Genomic DNA, 18,913 nt, shown 5'->3' with positions numbered 1-18,913 from the left:
AGCCTACCTGGTAGCCATGGTCGTTAACATATCAAGTCTATATGGTTCAATACCGTGGTTAGCCGGTTCGAGACCCGTTCACTGAAAATATTTTTACCATCAGAATGTTGGCCGGCAGGATAGGTGAGGTGGCGTTATAGAATTTCTAATCACTAGAATCAGTGTCAAAAGTTTGGATTAAATTCCAAACCTCTCCACAGTGCTCATATGGAGTGAAGGCATATGACGCTGTTGATGGCGATCCGTTTTGGACAGTTGTATACAGCTTTCTTAAGAGTACGCAGATCCATAAACTTCAAAGTACAATTCCAAGCTACAACTGCACTCAATATGGTTTGAAAGAAAATACAATACCTGTTTTGATTCCATTCGAATGCCATATAAAACCTGGGAAGAGTAACTTTTATGCATAAGATACATAGCCCATTTAGAATTTCCAATTACTTTATAGATAGTAATTCCGACTGTCGAAGACAGGCTTATATTAACTAGTAATATATAACACTAAAACATACCTCCAAAAATTCCCACTATTAAACAAAGAATAACATGTTTTAGTTCTACAAGTATTTCCTCAGATTCTATCACATCACTTTAAATCAAGCGTATATACTGTTACGTGCCAGTCCCGTGGTAGCCCATTTCGGTACTTCCAGGACGGGGCTAGTGAATCAGATGACTGGGGATCTCCCAGCCAGCCTGTGGGATATGACCAGCCTTTCCGTGTATTGTTTTCGTCGGCTGGTTTACCTAGGTGAGTTTCTGGGAGATGGAACAAGAATGTTCCGTCCCAAGCCACATCACGAATATTCTGGTACACATCACCTGAGCTATAAAAAGGGAGGCTACCCATAGATGGACAGTCAGTCAGCCAGTGTTGGACTTTGTGGTGAAGTCAGTGTTGTAGGCTACTCAGAGTCAGTGTGGGACCCGGTTTTGCAGTCTGTATAAGACTCAGTGCGTTGGGGTTCGGTGGCTGGGCTGAGGGCAACAGAGATGTTTGCTGTTGCTAGTGTCCAACCGAGGTCTACACGGGAAGTTGTGGTTGTTGTGATGGAGTGTCGAGCGAGTAGCCGGACTGAAGACTGAACAGGACAGAAGACTGTACTGCCTTAGAGTACTGAGTGTGTGTGTACTTCTGTGGATTGAGGACCGTCGTGAGTCAGCAACTGAAACAGCTATAGAGAGTGTAATTGGACCTGTGTTAATATTCGCAGTTGTATCGTCCTGCTGTTTAATACTACTGAGCTGTTGCTGTTTTGCTGTTCACTGCATGTGACTGTGTGAATTACTGGGCTGTCTCAGGAGTCGATCCAATGATTACCAATCGTGTGTCGAGTAGCCAGTGGCATTGTGTTTAAATCTAGCTTTCTGCACGCAGCTGCTCTGTGGGCTGACTGGACTTGGAGAAGTGAAATTTAAGGTGAGCCCATGAAAAGGACTAGAGTTTCCTTCAGGTAAAGACTGTGAGGCGGGAGTTCTGCTGTGAGAAACTTGACAGCAATTAGTAAGTGCAGCCATTCATGGTTGAACTGAATTGAGTATTTATGTGTGTGTGTGCGCGCGCGCACATTTTTTTTGGTCATCCTAAAATAAATTACAAAAATAAAACAGATACGGATTTATTCGTAACAATACGAACACTATTGTTTACATTGTGTAAACTTGTCAATGATTGAGAGTTGGTGATAATATGAACAAGTATTAACAAATAATGAACGTATTAGTATTCAACAGTCACTGTATTAATTTAAACAAATGTTTCTGTACTTATCTAAGCTGCTAAAGTGTAGTCTGTTGCCTTCAATCACTGCTTCCGAACATCATTCGTTTAGGCCTATAGGAAGAGGAGTTAGGGATTGGAATAATTTACCAAGAGAGATGTTTGGTAAATGTCCAACTTCTTTGAAAACATTTACAAAACTACAAATGATTTAAAGTGATTTGATAGAATCTGAGGATGTTCTGGTAGAATGAAACATATATAATTATTTGTTTAATAGTATGTATGTTTTACAGGTATGTTATTGTGTTATATATTATATTTGAACTTGCATGTTTGACGGACTTAATAGCTTTTACGTTACATTTAATAGTATATTTTACTAAAATTATGGTGGCAGTGATTTTTTTTTCTTTTTTTTTTTTTTTTGAGACAGTACATACAATTTGCCTGTTGAGAGGAAGTAATCAATCAACACTGATCTGCATTTAGGACAAACGCCCAGGTGGCAGACCCTCTGTCATTTTCTTAGCCTTTTCTTAAATGATTGCAAAGAATTTGGAAATTTATTCAACACTCCCTTGGTAAATTAATATCTAACTTTCCTACCTATAAACAAACATTTGGTCCAATTTGTTCTCTTGAATTCCAACTTTATTTTCATATTGTGATATTTCCAACTTAACACGAATCAAACTTATTTGTCTACTAAGTCTACCAACATCATTCCACACCATCTCTCCACTGACAGCTGGGAACATACCACTTAGACGAGCAGCTCGTCTCCTTTCTCACAAGTTTTCCTAGCCCAGCTTTGCAACAGTTTTGTAACGCTACTCTTTTGTTGGAAATCACCAGGAACAAATCAAGCTGCTTTTCTTTGAATTTTTCCCAGTTCTCGAAACAAGTAATTCTGGTGAGCGTCCCATACACTATTTGGGGTCTTACCAGAGTTTTATATGCCCTCTCTTTGACGCAAGTGTGCTAACAGAACTGTGATAACAGGTATAACTTGAAAACAATATTCTCTCACCCATGGGTAACTAATGTAGATCGAGCTTGAATAATTATGATTATTATTTTACGATTATTATTATTTTATGATTATCATTACTGTATGTATAGCTGTGAAGTGTTGCATCCATTTATTATTATTATTATTACATCATGTGTACGTACAATATGATCGTGTTGTTTTTGAAGTTGTGTTGTGGAGCGTGGACTGTATATAGACATTTATATCAGTTCAGTTATTGTAAATACCTGTAAATTATTATTATTATTATTTATTCTTACCTGTATATGTGAATTGTAATATTGTGAAACACACTGTAACTTCCAGAATGGTAATAGGTGACAAGAACGATTGAGAATATTCCATCCATTGTAATCTGTGTATTACGCACTCTAGAATTTTCATGAAGATATATTTTGTAATGTAACTTTCTAGAAGCCTGACCAGGCACATATATAAAGGGACAATCTTGACAGTAAAAGGTTGGTGGTTGTTTAGTGGAGTTATGGTGTAGCAAGTAGGCTATATATCCCACGCCGGCATGCAATATGCAGTAATCTGTTTTCAACTGTGTTTCAAAGTTGTAACCTCCATATTGAAGTGTTGGCAGTTTTTTTTAATAATGGCGGCTTTGTTGATATTCTCGAAGTGAAGTGTTTTATTGTGATACTGTGATTAAGGTTATATGTGTGTTGATTTGTGGATAGATGTGAATAAAATAATTGTACCAACTGACAGCATCTCGTGCGCATCTGTGTGGATACGTTATCTTTCATATCCTTACTACAACCCCTAAATACCCTTATAATCATGTACAGAGATCTGTACGATTCTTCTACAATCCCATTTATATGATTACTCCACTGAATATCTTTCCTTATATTAATACCTAGGTACTTATGGTGATCCCCATAAGGAACTTTCACACCCATTAACACAGTAATTAAAACTGAGAAGACTTTTCTTATTAATGAAACTCACACCTGACTTTTAGCCTTGTTTATCATCATATCATTTCCTGCTGTCAATCTCACAACATTGTCAAGGTCTTTTTGCAGTTGCTCACAATTCATTTATACAGAATAACAACATCTGCAAAAAAGCCTTATCTCTGACTCCACTATTTTTTTCTCATTTCATTTATATACATAAGAAAACAAAGGCCCAATAATACTGCCTTGGGAAACTCCCTTCTTAATGATTACAGGATCAGAAAAAGCTTCACCTACTCAAACTCTGAGTTCTATTTTGTAGAAATATAGCCACTCATTCAATCACTCCTTTGTCTAGTCCAATAGTCCTCATTTTTGCCAGTAGTCTCCCATGATCTACCCTATCAAATTCCTTAGCTCAGTCAATCGTGATACAGTCCAGTTGACCTCCTGAATCCAAGATATCTGCTATATCTTGCTGGAATCCTACAAGTTGAATTTCAGAGGAATAACCTTTCCTAAAACTGAACTGCATTCTATCGTGCCAGTTATTAATTTCGAAACATATCTAACATAATCAGAAAGAATGCTTTCCCAAAGCTTACATGCAATGCATGTCAAACTTTCTGGCCTGTAATTTTCAGTTTTATTTCCATCACCCTTTCCTTTACACACAGGGGCTACTATAGCAACTCTCCATTCACAGTCTTTAGTATATCCCCAGAAATCTCATCAATTCCAGATGCCTTTCTAGTTTTCAACTTTTGTATCTTATTGTAAATGTCATCGTTATCATATGTAAATGTCAATACTTCATTAGTATTAGTCACCTCCTCTATCTGGACATTACCTTTGTAACCAACAGTCTTTACATACTGCTAACTGAATACTTCTGCCTTCCGAAGTTCTTCGCATACACACTCCCCTGGTTCATTAACAATTCCTGGAATGCCCTTTTTGGAACTTGTTTCTGCCTTAAAGTACCTATACATACCCTTCCATTTTTCACTAAAATTTCTATGACTGCCAATAATTATGCTTGCCATCGTATTATCCTTATATGACTTCTTTGCTAGATTCATATTTTTTTTCAATTTGTTTTATGTCACACTGACAAAGATAGGTCTTATGGCGACGATGGGATAGGGAAGTCTTAGGAGTGGGAAGGAAGCAGCCGTGGCCTTAATAAAGGTACAGCCCCAGCATTTGCCTTGTGTGAAAATGGGAAACCACAGAAAACCATCTTCAGGGCTCCGACAGTGGGGCTCGAACCCGCTATCCCCCGGATGCAAGCTCACAGCTGCATGCCCCTAACCACACGGTCAACTCGCCTGGCCTTTGCTAGATTCAATTTCCTAGTAAGTTCCTTCAATTTCTCCTTACTTCCACAGCCATTTCTAACTATTTCTTTCCAACCTGTACCTTCTTCTTAGTTCTTATTTCTCTGTTATAATATAGCAGGTCTTTAGCATCCCTTACGACCTTTAAATGTACAGTACATACCTGTTTTCACATTGCTCAACAATTAGGCTGCTTTAAACCCATCCCAAAGTCTGTTCAAATTTTTATTTACCATTTTCCATTTTAAAAACTCTGACATGCCTGTTTTATCAGCCATATGGTACTACCTAATAGTCCTACTTTTACGACCTTCCTTTCTATTAAGATAGAGTTCAAAAATGTATTTTTCTTGTTATTGTTCCTTTCTATCACATTTGTAACTACGACAAAAACAGCTTTGTGATCACTAATACCTTTGATTACTTTGGTTTCTCTATAGAGCTCATCTGGTTTTACCAACAAAACGTCCAGAATATTCTTCCCTCTAGTTGGTTCCATCACTTTCTTATTCAGCTGTCCTTTCCATTGACCTTGCCAATTGGTGGTCATGCTTCCTGTCGTTTGCATTAGGCCTACCTTCCCAATTGACATTTGGTAAAATGAGATCATCCGCTACAATCACATTCCTTTCCATATCGTTCCCCACAAAACTGATTATCTTATCAAATAATTCTGAATCACCGTCTGCACCACTCTATTCTGGTCTGTACACTCCAAAAACATCAAGTTGCCTATTATCTTTAGAGATGAGCCTTACACCTAGAACTTCAGTTTTGTCATCTTTAAACATTTCTGTAGCTTACAAATTCTTCTACCCTTCAATCCTATCTCAACAATATATGCTCCAGTTCCGTTAGAATATTTGTGCACCCATCATAACATTTCTCAGCCATGATTTAACTTCTATTGTAAAATCTAGTAAGTATATATCTATTAAATTACTGAATTCTATTCCTTTCTTTGCAATACTTCCACAGTTCAACACTAACATTCTTTTCATCCCCACTTGATTTCCAGATCCCTATACCCCCATCACCGCTCCCCAGACCACCCTGCTTCCCTTAAAGTATCTCCCTATAACCTTTCTAAACAAATTTCCTAACTAATACGTACCACTGCAGATTAAGTGAAGGCCATCTGAGTGCAGGTCCCTATCTCGTAACGCCCCATTAGGATCTAGAAATCTCATTCCCAGTTTCCCGCATACCCACTCCATAGTCACATTTAAATCCCCAATCACCATCCAGTCAGTATCCCTCCTACACAGTATTCCATTGATAATCTCCGTTTTCTTAAATTTCACCTGTGCTGCATTTACCAGACCCCATACATTCCCAACTATGTTGGTACTTATACCTGCTTGCCTTACGTTTGGTACAAACGTGAAACACTACCACCTTCTCCTTCCAAATAACAATAGACCATATCAGCTCCATGCAGAGTTCAAAATATAGTATGCGGCAAAACAAACGGTAACAACTGCTAAAGAATCTGCCACCTGAGCGACTGCCCTAAATGAGGCAGATCAGTGGTGACTGAAGGCATCTAGGGGTGTGAAATCCGGAAGTGGGTAGGGTACGGGAATTCCATTCCACGGAAAATTACGTAATCTCCGTAGTGTTGTTACAAAAGGGCAAGTAACCCCCTCGCAAATTGGCTACAGCTCCATCTTGCTGCATCCGTTGTCAGTGCAGTGGCAGATTTCTGGTGACTGAAATTCAGAGCATGTTTATATAAGTTCAGTAATATTTGTTTTGTCGCATACTGTAGTAGGTCTTATCACTTTATTTATTTTTATTATTATTTTGCTAGTGGAGTAACGTCGCACTAGTCCGGCCGCGGGTTTGATATCCAACTGGGTCAGGGGTTTTTAATTGTAAATGATTAATATCCCTGGCCTGGGGACTGGGTGTTTGTGTCGTCCTTAATGTTACTTTCCTCACATACAACACTCTACACTTCCGCAATTCCACTTACACGCAGGTTCCTCTCATACAGTGAAAATAGTGGCAAAAGATCTACAGAGGTCGACGCCATGAACAAATATAATTTTTTTTAAACCGTCGCACTAGCACACCAAAGGTTTTCGGTGATGCAAGGATAGGAAAAGGTATGGTAAGGTATGGCCGAGACCTTAATTAAGGTTCAGCCCCAACATTAGCCTGGTATAAAAAAGGGAAACCACCCCCGAAAAAGAAAACCATCTTCAGGGCTACTGACAGTGGGGTTCAAAACCACTATCTCCCGAATGAAAGCTAACAGCTGTGCGCCCCTAATGGCACGGCCAACTCTCTTGGTGTCTCCTATTTCTGTTGCTCCCTCTTCCCACACTGACCTGCCATTGTGTTTCTCTAATATGTGTGTTCCTTTCTTATTCCACTCTCTCGTTCTCTCTCCAACTTGATTCAACAGTTGTTTGTTCCTTTTCTATACTTACATGTAATACTCAGTTAGGCACCCAGTGTTTACCAACCCATGCTTCCAAATTAAGAGCACTTTCAGGGAGTTACACCTTTTAGTCACCTCTTACGTCAGGTAGGAGATATTGTGGTTGTAACCTATTTTACACATCCAACCACAGTAGAACTTTTACCTCCTTGATTCATCCTACCTGAGTAATGTACACAGAGATAACTGTAGTTTAGTTTCAGTGTCTACATCAAAAGTTTTTCACATCAGTCCACATCGATGCACTATCTTTTAGATCTCCGGATACAATAATTCTCGCCCCATTTCTTCCTTGATAGTTAGCAATGGTATAGAAAAGTCTGTATCTCCAATTTCTTTCACTCTTTCAACCACGTCTTCTGAATACAAAGCACATCTATTTCCTCCGTAATTTCTCCACTCCATATGACCAGCAATGGCCCTTCCTCTTCATGTCATGCTTCCCGTGCTGAGTGTAACCATTCTGAACGTTTCTTTTAACTGTTCTTCACGATGTCGAGCTAGCTTCTCAATGCTATAGCCAATTGCAGCTTTTAACCAACCAATGCCCTAGCACTGTCTTTTCTAATTATCATTTTGTTTTTATTTTCTCAGATCCTATTCTAAGGGATACCAGATAACTGTTGAAACATATCTATTTTTTACTCTGTCTTGACAAGGTCGCATTTAATAGTTTTACAGCATTTAACTCAAGAATGAACATTCTGGTGCTGTTTTGATAGTACATGGATTTTTAACCTTTTATGATTCAACATTGTAATAGCATTCTGAACAGTGATCCATTGTGAACTCTGCTTTAAGGAATAAATTTCAAGATTTGAAATACTAACAGTGTACTGTTATATCACATTTTTAATTTTTTGTTTATTTTGGTTCCATAATGCCAGTCAAATTTGAAAGCCAAAGAAGGTCCAATAAGAAAACAAAACATGTACTGATAAATGTTTATGTAAAAGTTTTGAAGTTGTTTTTATCAATAAACTATAATTCCTTATCACTGAAATGTTACTATATTTTAAGAAGGCTATTCCGAACTGTCAGCGGAGAAATGGGGTAGAATGACAATAATAGACGAATAAGCTTAGGTGGAGCATTTAAAGGTACAAAATATCATAATTTGAAGATAAAATTGGAATTCAAGAGGACAAATTAGGGCAAATATTAATTTATAAAAAGAGGAATTATTAGGAAATAATTTATCAAAAGAAATACAATCTATTTCCAAGTTCTTTGAAATCATTAAAGAAAAGTTTAGGTAAACAACTGCTAGGGAATCTGCCACCTAGGCAACAGTTTTAAATGCAGATCAATGATGATTGATACACTAGATTCCACATTATTTACAGTTTTTAAAAACCTTAGAATATTCCTTATACCCTCGATACTTTTGAATGTATCAGACACTCATTGGCCCTCATCTACTTAAAAGGAGGAGAATACAGAAAGAAGCGTTCATTGAATGGCTCTTCTTCTTCCCAATCCTGTGACCAAAATGTGTCTAGTATAGAAAACATATTGACAACGGCAAAATTCATGACACGGAGGACACAGAAGATTTGCAACGAGAGGTTCTGTTCAGAGATTAGTAAGGTGGGTCTCTCACCTCAGCTCCTGGAGTTTCATCTGTTCTTAATTTTAGCAAAACAATGAAGACAACATTTTTCTTTGGTAAACCAAGTTGAAACATTCATTAAAATACTCAGCCATAGACACCCAAGAGTGATTCTGTTTACTCTGTGATCCAGTAGGCATAGAGTACAGCAAAACGTTGAAAATGATGAGCAAGCAGCCAGATGGCATCAAACGAAAATGCTTACACACGGTAGCTGAGGCCATATTATTATTATTATTATTATTATTATTATTATTATTATTATTATTATTATTATTATTATTATTGTTAATATGAGCAGAAACACACATTATTTTAGAATGTAATGTAAGCTGCTGTATAACATCTGTTTACTTAATTTTTAATTTTTGTGTTGCAACTATAATCATAATTCCCCTTACACAAAGAATTGCAGTAGGCCTATCAGTAAAGCATTAATGAATGTGTTCCGTTCTAAACAAACTAATTAGCAATAGCAAACGACAAATAAGACAATCTGCATGTATCCAACCAATGTCAACATTTATACAGTAGTGTGTTCAAAATGTCTTGTCTTCAGTTCACAAACGTCCGTGAACAATGAGGGGAACGTTGATACTCTATTAGCAAATTGATGTCTTGTACTATTTCACTCACCTTCTTTGAAAATATGGCTGTAGGACCATTTTGTTAAAGTAAACCCATGACAGATACTCTGTTTTTCTCTAACATTACAATGCATTCAAAGAACTGAATGAATGAAGACTAACAAACACAAAGCTGATTAAATCAATAATAAAAGACTATACATCTACCAAAACACCTATAAATTAATGTATTACGGTGCCTGATCTGGAGTAATGTTTTCAAAGCTTATTTTGTGATGTTTTCTATACTGTAACGTATACTGTATGGTACCATGCAAACTGCTGAGGGTCACAGAAGTGACCCTTTCATTGAACCTTTACATATCTCCTCCCATTAATGATACTTTAGGGTAGTTTATTACGTGTTGTGGAATTTCATAGAAGGCCCGTATTATTAATGCAAGAATAAACGTCCACAAAATATTTCTATAGCAGTTTCATGTCCTATGACAACGTAACTTAAGCCTACCGGTACATTTTAATCCACTTCCCTGCTGTTTGAAAACTAACTGAATATCAAAACACTTTTGGGTATATCACAATGACTAAATCTATTAGAGTAAGATTTCTTTGATAATGATTCATTCTGTAGTTCAACAAAATAACACTTCAACTGACTGACAGACTACTAAGCCAGAGTCTATCAACTTCATCTAACCCGTTTCTCATACCTACCTTCTAGTACATCCAAGTCATTAACTTCTACATAAAATCTTCTCAGTTATTTGCCAATATTTAAAATGATATACTCTACCTCCAGTAATTGTTCCCATCTAGCCTACCCATAATAATTCTTCACTATATTTACCTTCGACCTGATACATCTAGCTTTGAATATACCAAAATACAACTTCGACCTACTCTGTTACTTTTTTCTATGTTACTCAAAAAACGTTTGTGATAACTTACATCTTTTAACCAAACTATGATAAAATGAACACCTTTGTGAATAATAAATTAAGAAAGCATCCCTTTTCTATGCAGCCATGAATATTATGCATGCTCAGTAAATTACACATTATTAGAATGGGGAGAGTGAAACATTGCTCAAATGTACGAAAATGTTATTATTGTAGTAAAAGTTATCTTTCAACATCGAAAAACTGAACAATATTTCTAAAAATATGAAAAAATGTGAAAACATGTCACGGCAACAATTGGCAAGTACAGTTACTTCCGAGAGAAAGTTGTAATAAGCATAAAAAAATAAATGTTACGGAGATATACGAGATTTTTCCCCCTCTTACATCCTCAAGATAAGTACGGTACAGGCTACTCAATGCTACTGGAGTAGCCTTGATTTGCTATATTCAAAGACAGATGTATCAGATCGAAGGTAAATATAGTGACTATTATTATGGATAGGCTAGATGGGAGCAATCTGTTCAAAACATCTGCGTGTATATATATCGGGAAATGCAATCTACGACTGAAATGACAAAACGAAATATGTAACAACCGAGTAAATATCACAGAAGCAAGGTAAAATACGCATATAACGTAACAGTAGCAATCATAGAATGCGTTTTATATTAAAATGTATATACCTTCTATTAGAGAAGATAGGTACTTCGCACTCGTACGATCAGCTGTACGATCACTTCAACTGTCAAAATACAGAATTCATTCTTACCATTAAAATTATCAGGTTCTAATCCAGAAGTGAGGTCCAGACCACATACGACGAAGTAATCAGCAAATCTGTTACCCCCTTTACTTCCTAGAGTGTTCATTTTTATTGATAATTCTGCTAGTCCCACTTAAAATGGCAATTTAAATCTCCAAACACTTCAGGCGCTACCGAGAGAGCCATTTCGCACATACACTGCACTACTCTGTACACAGCATGGTGAAAACACTGATCAAAGTTCGGAAACGGAGAAGAATCAAGAGCCCCATTCCAAAGTAATTCGGCATCAAAGATATTCGTATACAGCTCCTGTTATGACGATTAACACAACGCAGTTGTCAGCGGCGAGAGTTGTAGCCAGAGCGAACATTATATTTACAGAAGGCAATATGAGCAATATAAAAACTATCGTAACTTCTGCCCATTGCTCCAAGTATTTTGTCAGCCAGTTGAGATTTATCTTACATGTAGTAGATCAGCACGGTTGGCGAAATTCCACTGCTGCACGCGTACGATACTGTACTATATCTACTACCGGTATAGGCCTATTCATCTGGCGCAGTACCATGAATCTGCGTTATCGCAGTCGCAATGGGAATACTGTATACACTTTCTTTCGCACCTTCCTGGTAAATATCGTGTCAGGAAGGCACCTGGAAAATATGCATATAAGCTATTAGCAGAGGCTCTGGGCGCTTTCAGTCTGTGCATCCAGAGGACCTCCGATTGAATGACAAACGCCTAGTTCGATTTCTCACGGGAAAGATAAACGAGCATTTTCACAGGAAATTTACAACTCACCATTATCATTGCGCGAAACTAAGCCCCTCCGCTAAGTGAATACTTCAATTATTTGGCGGTATTACAAATAGCTATCCCCCTGTGGGTGGGGGCGGTAGAATAACACCCACGGTATCCCGTGCCTGTCGTAAGAGGCGACTGAAAGGGGCCCCAGGGGCTCTGAACTGTGGGGCGTGGATTGGCGATCACGGGGCCCGGAGCTGAGTCCTGGCATTGCTTACACTTACTTGAGCAAGGCTCCTCACTTTCATCTATCCTATCCAACCTCTCTTGGTCAACTCTTGTTCCTTTCCGACCCCGACGGTATTACGTATGGGGGCCTAGGGAGTCTTTCATTTTCACGCCCTTCGTGGCCCTTGTCTTCCTTTGGCCGATACCTTCATTTTTCGAAATGTCGGACCCCTTCCATTTTTTTCTCTCTGATTAGTGTTATATAGAGGATGGTTGCCTAGTTGTACTTCCTCTTAAAACAATAATCACCACTACCACCTTACAGATAGCTACATAACCCAAACCGCGCGGTCACTTGCTCGGTGAGCGTATGTCTGGTGGAACCGATTCCGTCAACTCTTTGGCTGCTGTTCTCATCGCTATTGGACAAAATATATCCTCTTGGGCTGGTCTCCACCGTTGGCAGTTCTAGGAATAGGTTTCCATTTTCCTGCACGAAGACGAATATCGGAACAGTTCCTAGTATAGGCAGGGGCGGTGCGTGGTATTGTTGCAGCGTTGCGACTCCCAATAAATTTGCACTTCATTTGTTGTCTTTTCTTCTAATATTTCAGTTTAATAAACCTAACATATATTCTAAAATATGTTAACATCAACCATATTTGGTCGTCTGATGTACTAATGCTTCGTAATTGACCAATAAACGCTGCCGGCTTCGAATCAAACTCAGGGGGTTTGCTTTCCTACAGCAACTCCCAAGCGGACAGCACAGCGCAATGTGGTATCAGCAAGGACAAGCCTGAGCCTGTATAGCATCATGTAGCACGCTCGTCAGTATCTGTCCTTCAGTGTTGCACAAGACCAGCAAGCCCCCTATCAAGCAACAATTCCAAATGTCCCCATTAGATTGCACCACTATGTGGAGACGACTTAATTCCTGCTTTCTATCCTCTCGCAATGATAATTTCTTTTCCATGCCTCTAGGGTACGCCATACCAGACCACCCACAATATTATCAATATTATCAATGAAAAACAGGAAGCCAAATTTGCAATTCAAGCAACGTAAGAATAACTGTTGTTATACAGTATAATTAGCCTCTTATTTCCAGTGTTTTAATTGCTGGATATATTTCAGTTTTAATAGAAATGTAGTTCATTACTTAACAGTAATCAAGTTTCTTATTATTTCTGTACGCTTCTCATATAAAAGTATTACATTGAAAATTTTGGTGCAACACCCATGTTCAGATACCACCAGCCGCCACTGAGTATAAGGCGATGGCCGCCAACCCCCTCACCTTCACCAAACATCTCCGGATAAAATCTCCCTGGTCTGAGATGGCATTATCGTCTGGGAGGCCCGCCGTCCCCTTCGAGGACAGAATGAATACTTGGGTGATGGTGGTGGTAGTAGTAGTAGTAGTAGTAGTAGTAGTAGTAGTAGCAGTAGTAGTAGTAGTAGCAGTAGAAGTAGTTATATCCTCTATCACTGAATCTTACATTCTTGTGAACAGCTGAAAGTTTCTAGTCCTCTTAACGGAGCGGAGGTACATTTTCACTCGGAATTCCAGATTCAAATGTGCCATGTTTTACAGCACAACATTTACAGATTTGAACTCCTCCATCAGCTCGTAATTTATCATCCTATATTGCTGGTCATGTCTTTTGCCATTCTGACATGTATTTAGAAATTAAAACCAAATTCAAATATACCTACTGTATTCTGGCACTAATGTAATGGGAAAATGTGAATAATAATAATAATAATAATAATAATAATAATAATAATAATAATAATAATAATAATAATAATATTTGCCTATTAAAATGAAACTTTTTTAAGTCCATAACTACAGAAGATAGCAAATGTACCTTAAGTTAGGCTACAGCTGCTTCCTTCCCACCCCTAGCCCTTTCCTATCCCACTGTCACAATAAGACCTATCTGTGTCGGTGCAACATAAAACAAACTGTAAAATAATAATAATAATAATGAACGCAGAGTATTGTATAAGTTCTTCACAGGTAGGGCCTACACTTTTCTGAGAAACAATTAAACCTATGTAGATATAAATGTTTGTTGTGGGTATACACAGGGCTTGTATCTACACGAGACTTGGATTGTATGTTGATGATAATTCAAATGTCTTGATAAAAAATATTAAATGCGAGGATGCATTCATTCTTCTGAATGACTGTACATTCTTTGTTAAGGAGTATTGTACGGAATATCAGTGAAAAATGAACTGGCGTATGGCTTTTAGTGCCGGGAGTGTCCGAGGACAAATTCGGCTCGCCAGATGCAGGTCTTTCAATTTCACCCCATAGGCGACCTGCGTGTCGTGATGAGGATGAAATAATGATGAAGACGACACATACACCCAGCCCCCGTGCCAGCGAAATTAACCAATGATGCTTAAAATTCCCGACCCTGCCGGGAATTGAACCCGGGACCTCTATGACCAAAGGCCAGCATGCTAACCATTTAGCCATGGAGCCAGACATGGAATATCAGTGATATAGATACATTTCTGTGTACGTACACAATGCTTTTTATAGGGTGCCTACATCTATGGGTGCAAGTTTGAAATTACAGCCCAATATGTCCGGACAGGTAGAACTACTGCTGCGAACAGGAGACGGTCCTTTGGTTAACCTCTGAAGATCTGTCGCTGATTTGCCTCCATCGGTAGTATCGGAGATCGCCGGACGAACGCTGTAATCGCATTATCCAATTCAGTCAACAGGAGAGCCGCCTTCGCTTCACAGCGCTATGAGCTATCAGACCAGAGATCTCTGTTAACACTAGATCGCAAACATATTGAGAACAGTTGCTGTCTCTTGCCAACAACATGTAAATATTACACCCACTCAGATAGTTTGGAAAAAATAAAGAAAACGTCATTCCTGACACTCAACATTTTAAAAATGTTATTTATTTACTTTTTTTGCACATAAAATTATCATACTGGGTAAAAAAAAAAAAAAGAGAGTTTTCATTAAATTTCACAAAAGGTTGGGGCTATTGAACTGGGCCGATGACCTTAGATATTAGGTTGCTTTAAACAACAAGCAAGCTATTGAACTGGATCTTTAACAATCTTAACACTTATATTCTGCTAGGAAATTTACTGTGTCACTTGCTGTATAGAAACAGAAGTAGGCAGTACAGCAGAATAACTTACAACTATTTTAGTACAATTTAAAGCATCTAGACTGCAAGAAATTAGTTGATAATGGTACTGACAAGCGAGGAAGGCCAATATAAAGTTTAATATCCATAACAGGAACAGAGGAAAGAAGTGAAAAAAGGACTTCATCAACAAAAGTATGATGCACAAAAATATACCATATTACTCCCATCAGCTCTTTGGTGGTGGTAGGGCTGTAAAGAGTTTATCAGTGCCCCGTGGTTTGGTTCTTCCTATAGGGCCCCTTTCCAAATATCTATAGCTAAAGAATTCACAAGGATAAATGAGCGTAATTCTGAAAGATTGTATTTATTACAGTCAAAACAAAAATGAAAAAATAAACAGTACAATTACTTGTTTCATAAAGTAGACACAAATTTAGACCTATTTGTTATGAAAACTTTTTTTTTAGAAATAAGTATTGGAGCTTTTCTTCCTTTTAGCTTGCAAAATAGTTATCATTTCTTAACTTTCAAACAGGATTGTTCTCCAAGGCTAAAGTCCAAAGGATCATTAGTCTCCCTTAGGACACTGTGGAGACACGTTCTTCACACAGGCCAAATGATTAAATTACTTTTCTGCTTCTGCAACAGTTACAGGTAATGTTACAGGCTAAGCAATATGCAAACAACAACATTTTCAAAGCTTAGCTGTACTCAATTTCATGCCTAATTTTTCTATACCCTCCTCTCATTACAGACATGCAATGCAATGCAAACATTTGGGAATATCTTGGCCAGTCTTCGACATATTACCTAATCTATTACAAAGATTGAGTTCAAAACATAACAACTTTCCAAATTTTTTAAATCCCCGTCCCCAAAAACTCCCACTACATTAATTAACACAACTCCCACCAGGCGAGTTGGCCGTGCGCGTAGAGGCGCGCGGCTGTGAGCTTGCATCCGGGAGATAGTAGGTTCGAATCCCACTATCGGCAGCCCTGAAAATGGTTTTCCGTGGTTTCCCATTTTCACACCAGGCAAATGCTGGGGCTGTACCTTAATTAAGGCCACGGCCGCTTCCTTCCAACTCCCAGGCCTTTCCTATCCCATCGTCGCCATAAGACCTATCTGTGTTGGTGCGACGTAAAGCCCATAGCAAAAAAAAAAAAAAAAAACACAACTCCCTCCCAGTCCACCCCTAAAAACTCCCTGTAACCAACAGCGCAGAAACTCAACGCTTCGCCCATCCCCTCGTTCCCACCACACCCACCACCCCTAATCTCACACTGATACAATACAAGAAGCACAAGTATCAGTCAATCTGGCACAGCCGGAGCGTCTAGTCACCTTCATAACAGTCAAGAGGCTAAGTAATATGCAAACAACAACATTTTCAAAGCTTAGCTGTACTCAATTTCATGCCTAATTTTTCTATACCCTCCTCTCATTACAGATAATTTTCCACACATCTCCCAGCAATACAGAGCCAACACTCAAGCACAAGTTAACACCAGTCTGAACGTCCACTTTCGATGCATAACTATAAGAATAGCACTTGTACACTCAAGCTAAGCAACACACAGCAACACTTAGTGAGAACCCATTCTTCACTACCACAACAAGATTGGAAAGAGTGACGGATTCAACTGCATATGCTCTAATAATAACAACATCAACGTCAAAAGTCAACAATCTTTTAACTCAAAATAAAATAAAATAAAATAAAAATGACAATCTGACATCACCAACTAGTGAATAAGTTCGCTCAGGTTCTGGAAACCAATTATCTCCTAATTCCATTCAATATGGAAAGTATGTAACCAGATTTTATAATGTGACATACAAACACAAACGAGTCAATAGATCTTTTAACAAGTGTTCAGGAATACAGTTTTAGCTTTGGAAATTCAAAATCAAAGCTGGAGACATAGACAGAATGGTTTATTAAACTTTAGAAAGGTTTTTATATGTAAGATTTTGTTAACAACAATCATACTTTTAGATGTTTTCAATGTTTTATGTTTTAAACTGTCAAACAAGAATACTTACAAGAATTTTTAACTTTGTAATTTTTAGTATTTATATATTATTTTGATAAGGTATATCAGGTTCCTGATTATAGACCAAAAATGTACGAGATAAGGCTGATGATGCCTATACAACGGCAAAACATGTCTCTATAAGACAAGATATAAATCTTAACTACAACAACTGTGTTTTGTATTGAAAAGGTAGTTATTAATAAATATTTTAACACTTTTGACTTATGGCTAGTGCATACCATGGAGGCCACTGCATAGGCTACTTGGAGTCACCGGCAGTGCCAATGCACTATGAGAGACTTTGTCTCATTTTCAGAAATTGATGCCTGCCTGGCCATCAGATGATAAAGATGTTGATTCCCATAGGGAACCTGAAATGAGTTCAACCAGGACCAGGAATGAGTTAGCTGGAAAATTTATTATGTTCAATAATGGAACAACTATATTGGTATTATAAATGTACTCATTCGGAACAAGTATTTCAGGTTCCCTATGGGGATCAACCTCTTTATCATCTGATGCCCAGGCAGGCATCAATTTTTGAAAATGAGACAATGTCTTTCATAGTGCATTGGCACTGCCGCTGGCCCCAAGCAGTCTACGCAGTGGCCTCCACGGTATGCACTAGCCATGCATCTTGGTAGGTGTGCTATTTACCAACTGATGAGCCCAACTTAGCACACTGGGGCAAAACGCTCATTCGGAACAAATATTTCAAGAAAAAAGGTAAGTAGATTATACCCGAACCACATTTTCCCTCTCGATACAGAATCACTCGATACAGAGTGTTCGACAGATTGCAACATTTCTCATTTTCTGAAATTTTTATGTTCTCGCTGGAAAGCTTCAGTTCCTCTTCTTCAGTTTCTGGATACTGCAATCATATTTATCTGAGAGCTGTTTCAACATATCTATCTTAATGCCCTTGTTTTTATAATCACTCAAAGTTACATTCCACAATATTCTGGAGCATTGTGGTTATCTTCAATTAAATTCACAGTTTTTTTCAATAGCCTACTCCATCTCATTGCACAGAAATTGTAGCACCGATCCATACACTGTCTGATCCCGGGCGACACTGTTCAACAAACCTATTTTTGAGGTATACGCCAGTAGAGAGTGTTCGACAGATTGCAACAATTCTCATGCCACACAGCCGCATGCTACCTGACGCACAGTGTTTCCTCAATTGAAAGTCAACTGTAGCATGTGTCACTGTCGCATGCTCCATGTTGCCCAAATGTTGCCTCAGTGGAATCCTTCCTTTACGCATGCTGTGCCTGACGGACAAACCATCAACAGGGACTACTATTGCTGATTTCTGGAGTGATGTCTGCGCTTGGCTATGCGGTGCAACTTCCACATTTATTGAGAGACGATTGCCCTATCGTGTTGTATGAAAACGCTCATTGTCATGTTGCAAACAATGTCAAGC

The 18,913-nt window shown here is 38.3% G+C and overlaps 1 protein-coding gene across 1 annotated transcript in view; it reads right to left on the bottom strand.

Annotated features, from left to right (window-relative positions):
* Nucleotides 1-11,535, bottom strand: part of pns (pinstripe) — a 508,843-nt gene extending 497,308 nt beyond the window's left edge. Inside the window, exon 1 of the mRNA XM_067136728.2 lies at nucleotides 11,331-11,535. Within this exon, the coding sequence (XP_066992829.2) occupies nucleotides 11,331-11,430 (100 nt within the window). The 5' untranslated portion in view covers nucleotides 11,431-11,535. The remainder of the gene's footprint in view (nucleotides 1-11,330) is intronic.
* Between the last annotated feature and the right edge of the window lie 7,378 nt (nucleotides 11,536-18,913).

Source organism: Anabrus simplex, chromosome 1, assembly GCF_040414725.1.
Source record: "Anabrus simplex isolate iqAnaSimp1 chromosome 1, ASM4041472v1, whole genome shotgun sequence".
NCBI classification, from domain to species: Eukaryota; Metazoa; Arthropoda; class Insecta; order Orthoptera; family Tettigoniidae; genus Anabrus; species Anabrus simplex.
Note: the sequence above shows the minus strand (reverse complement) of the source record. Positions and strands in the feature narration are given on the sequence as shown.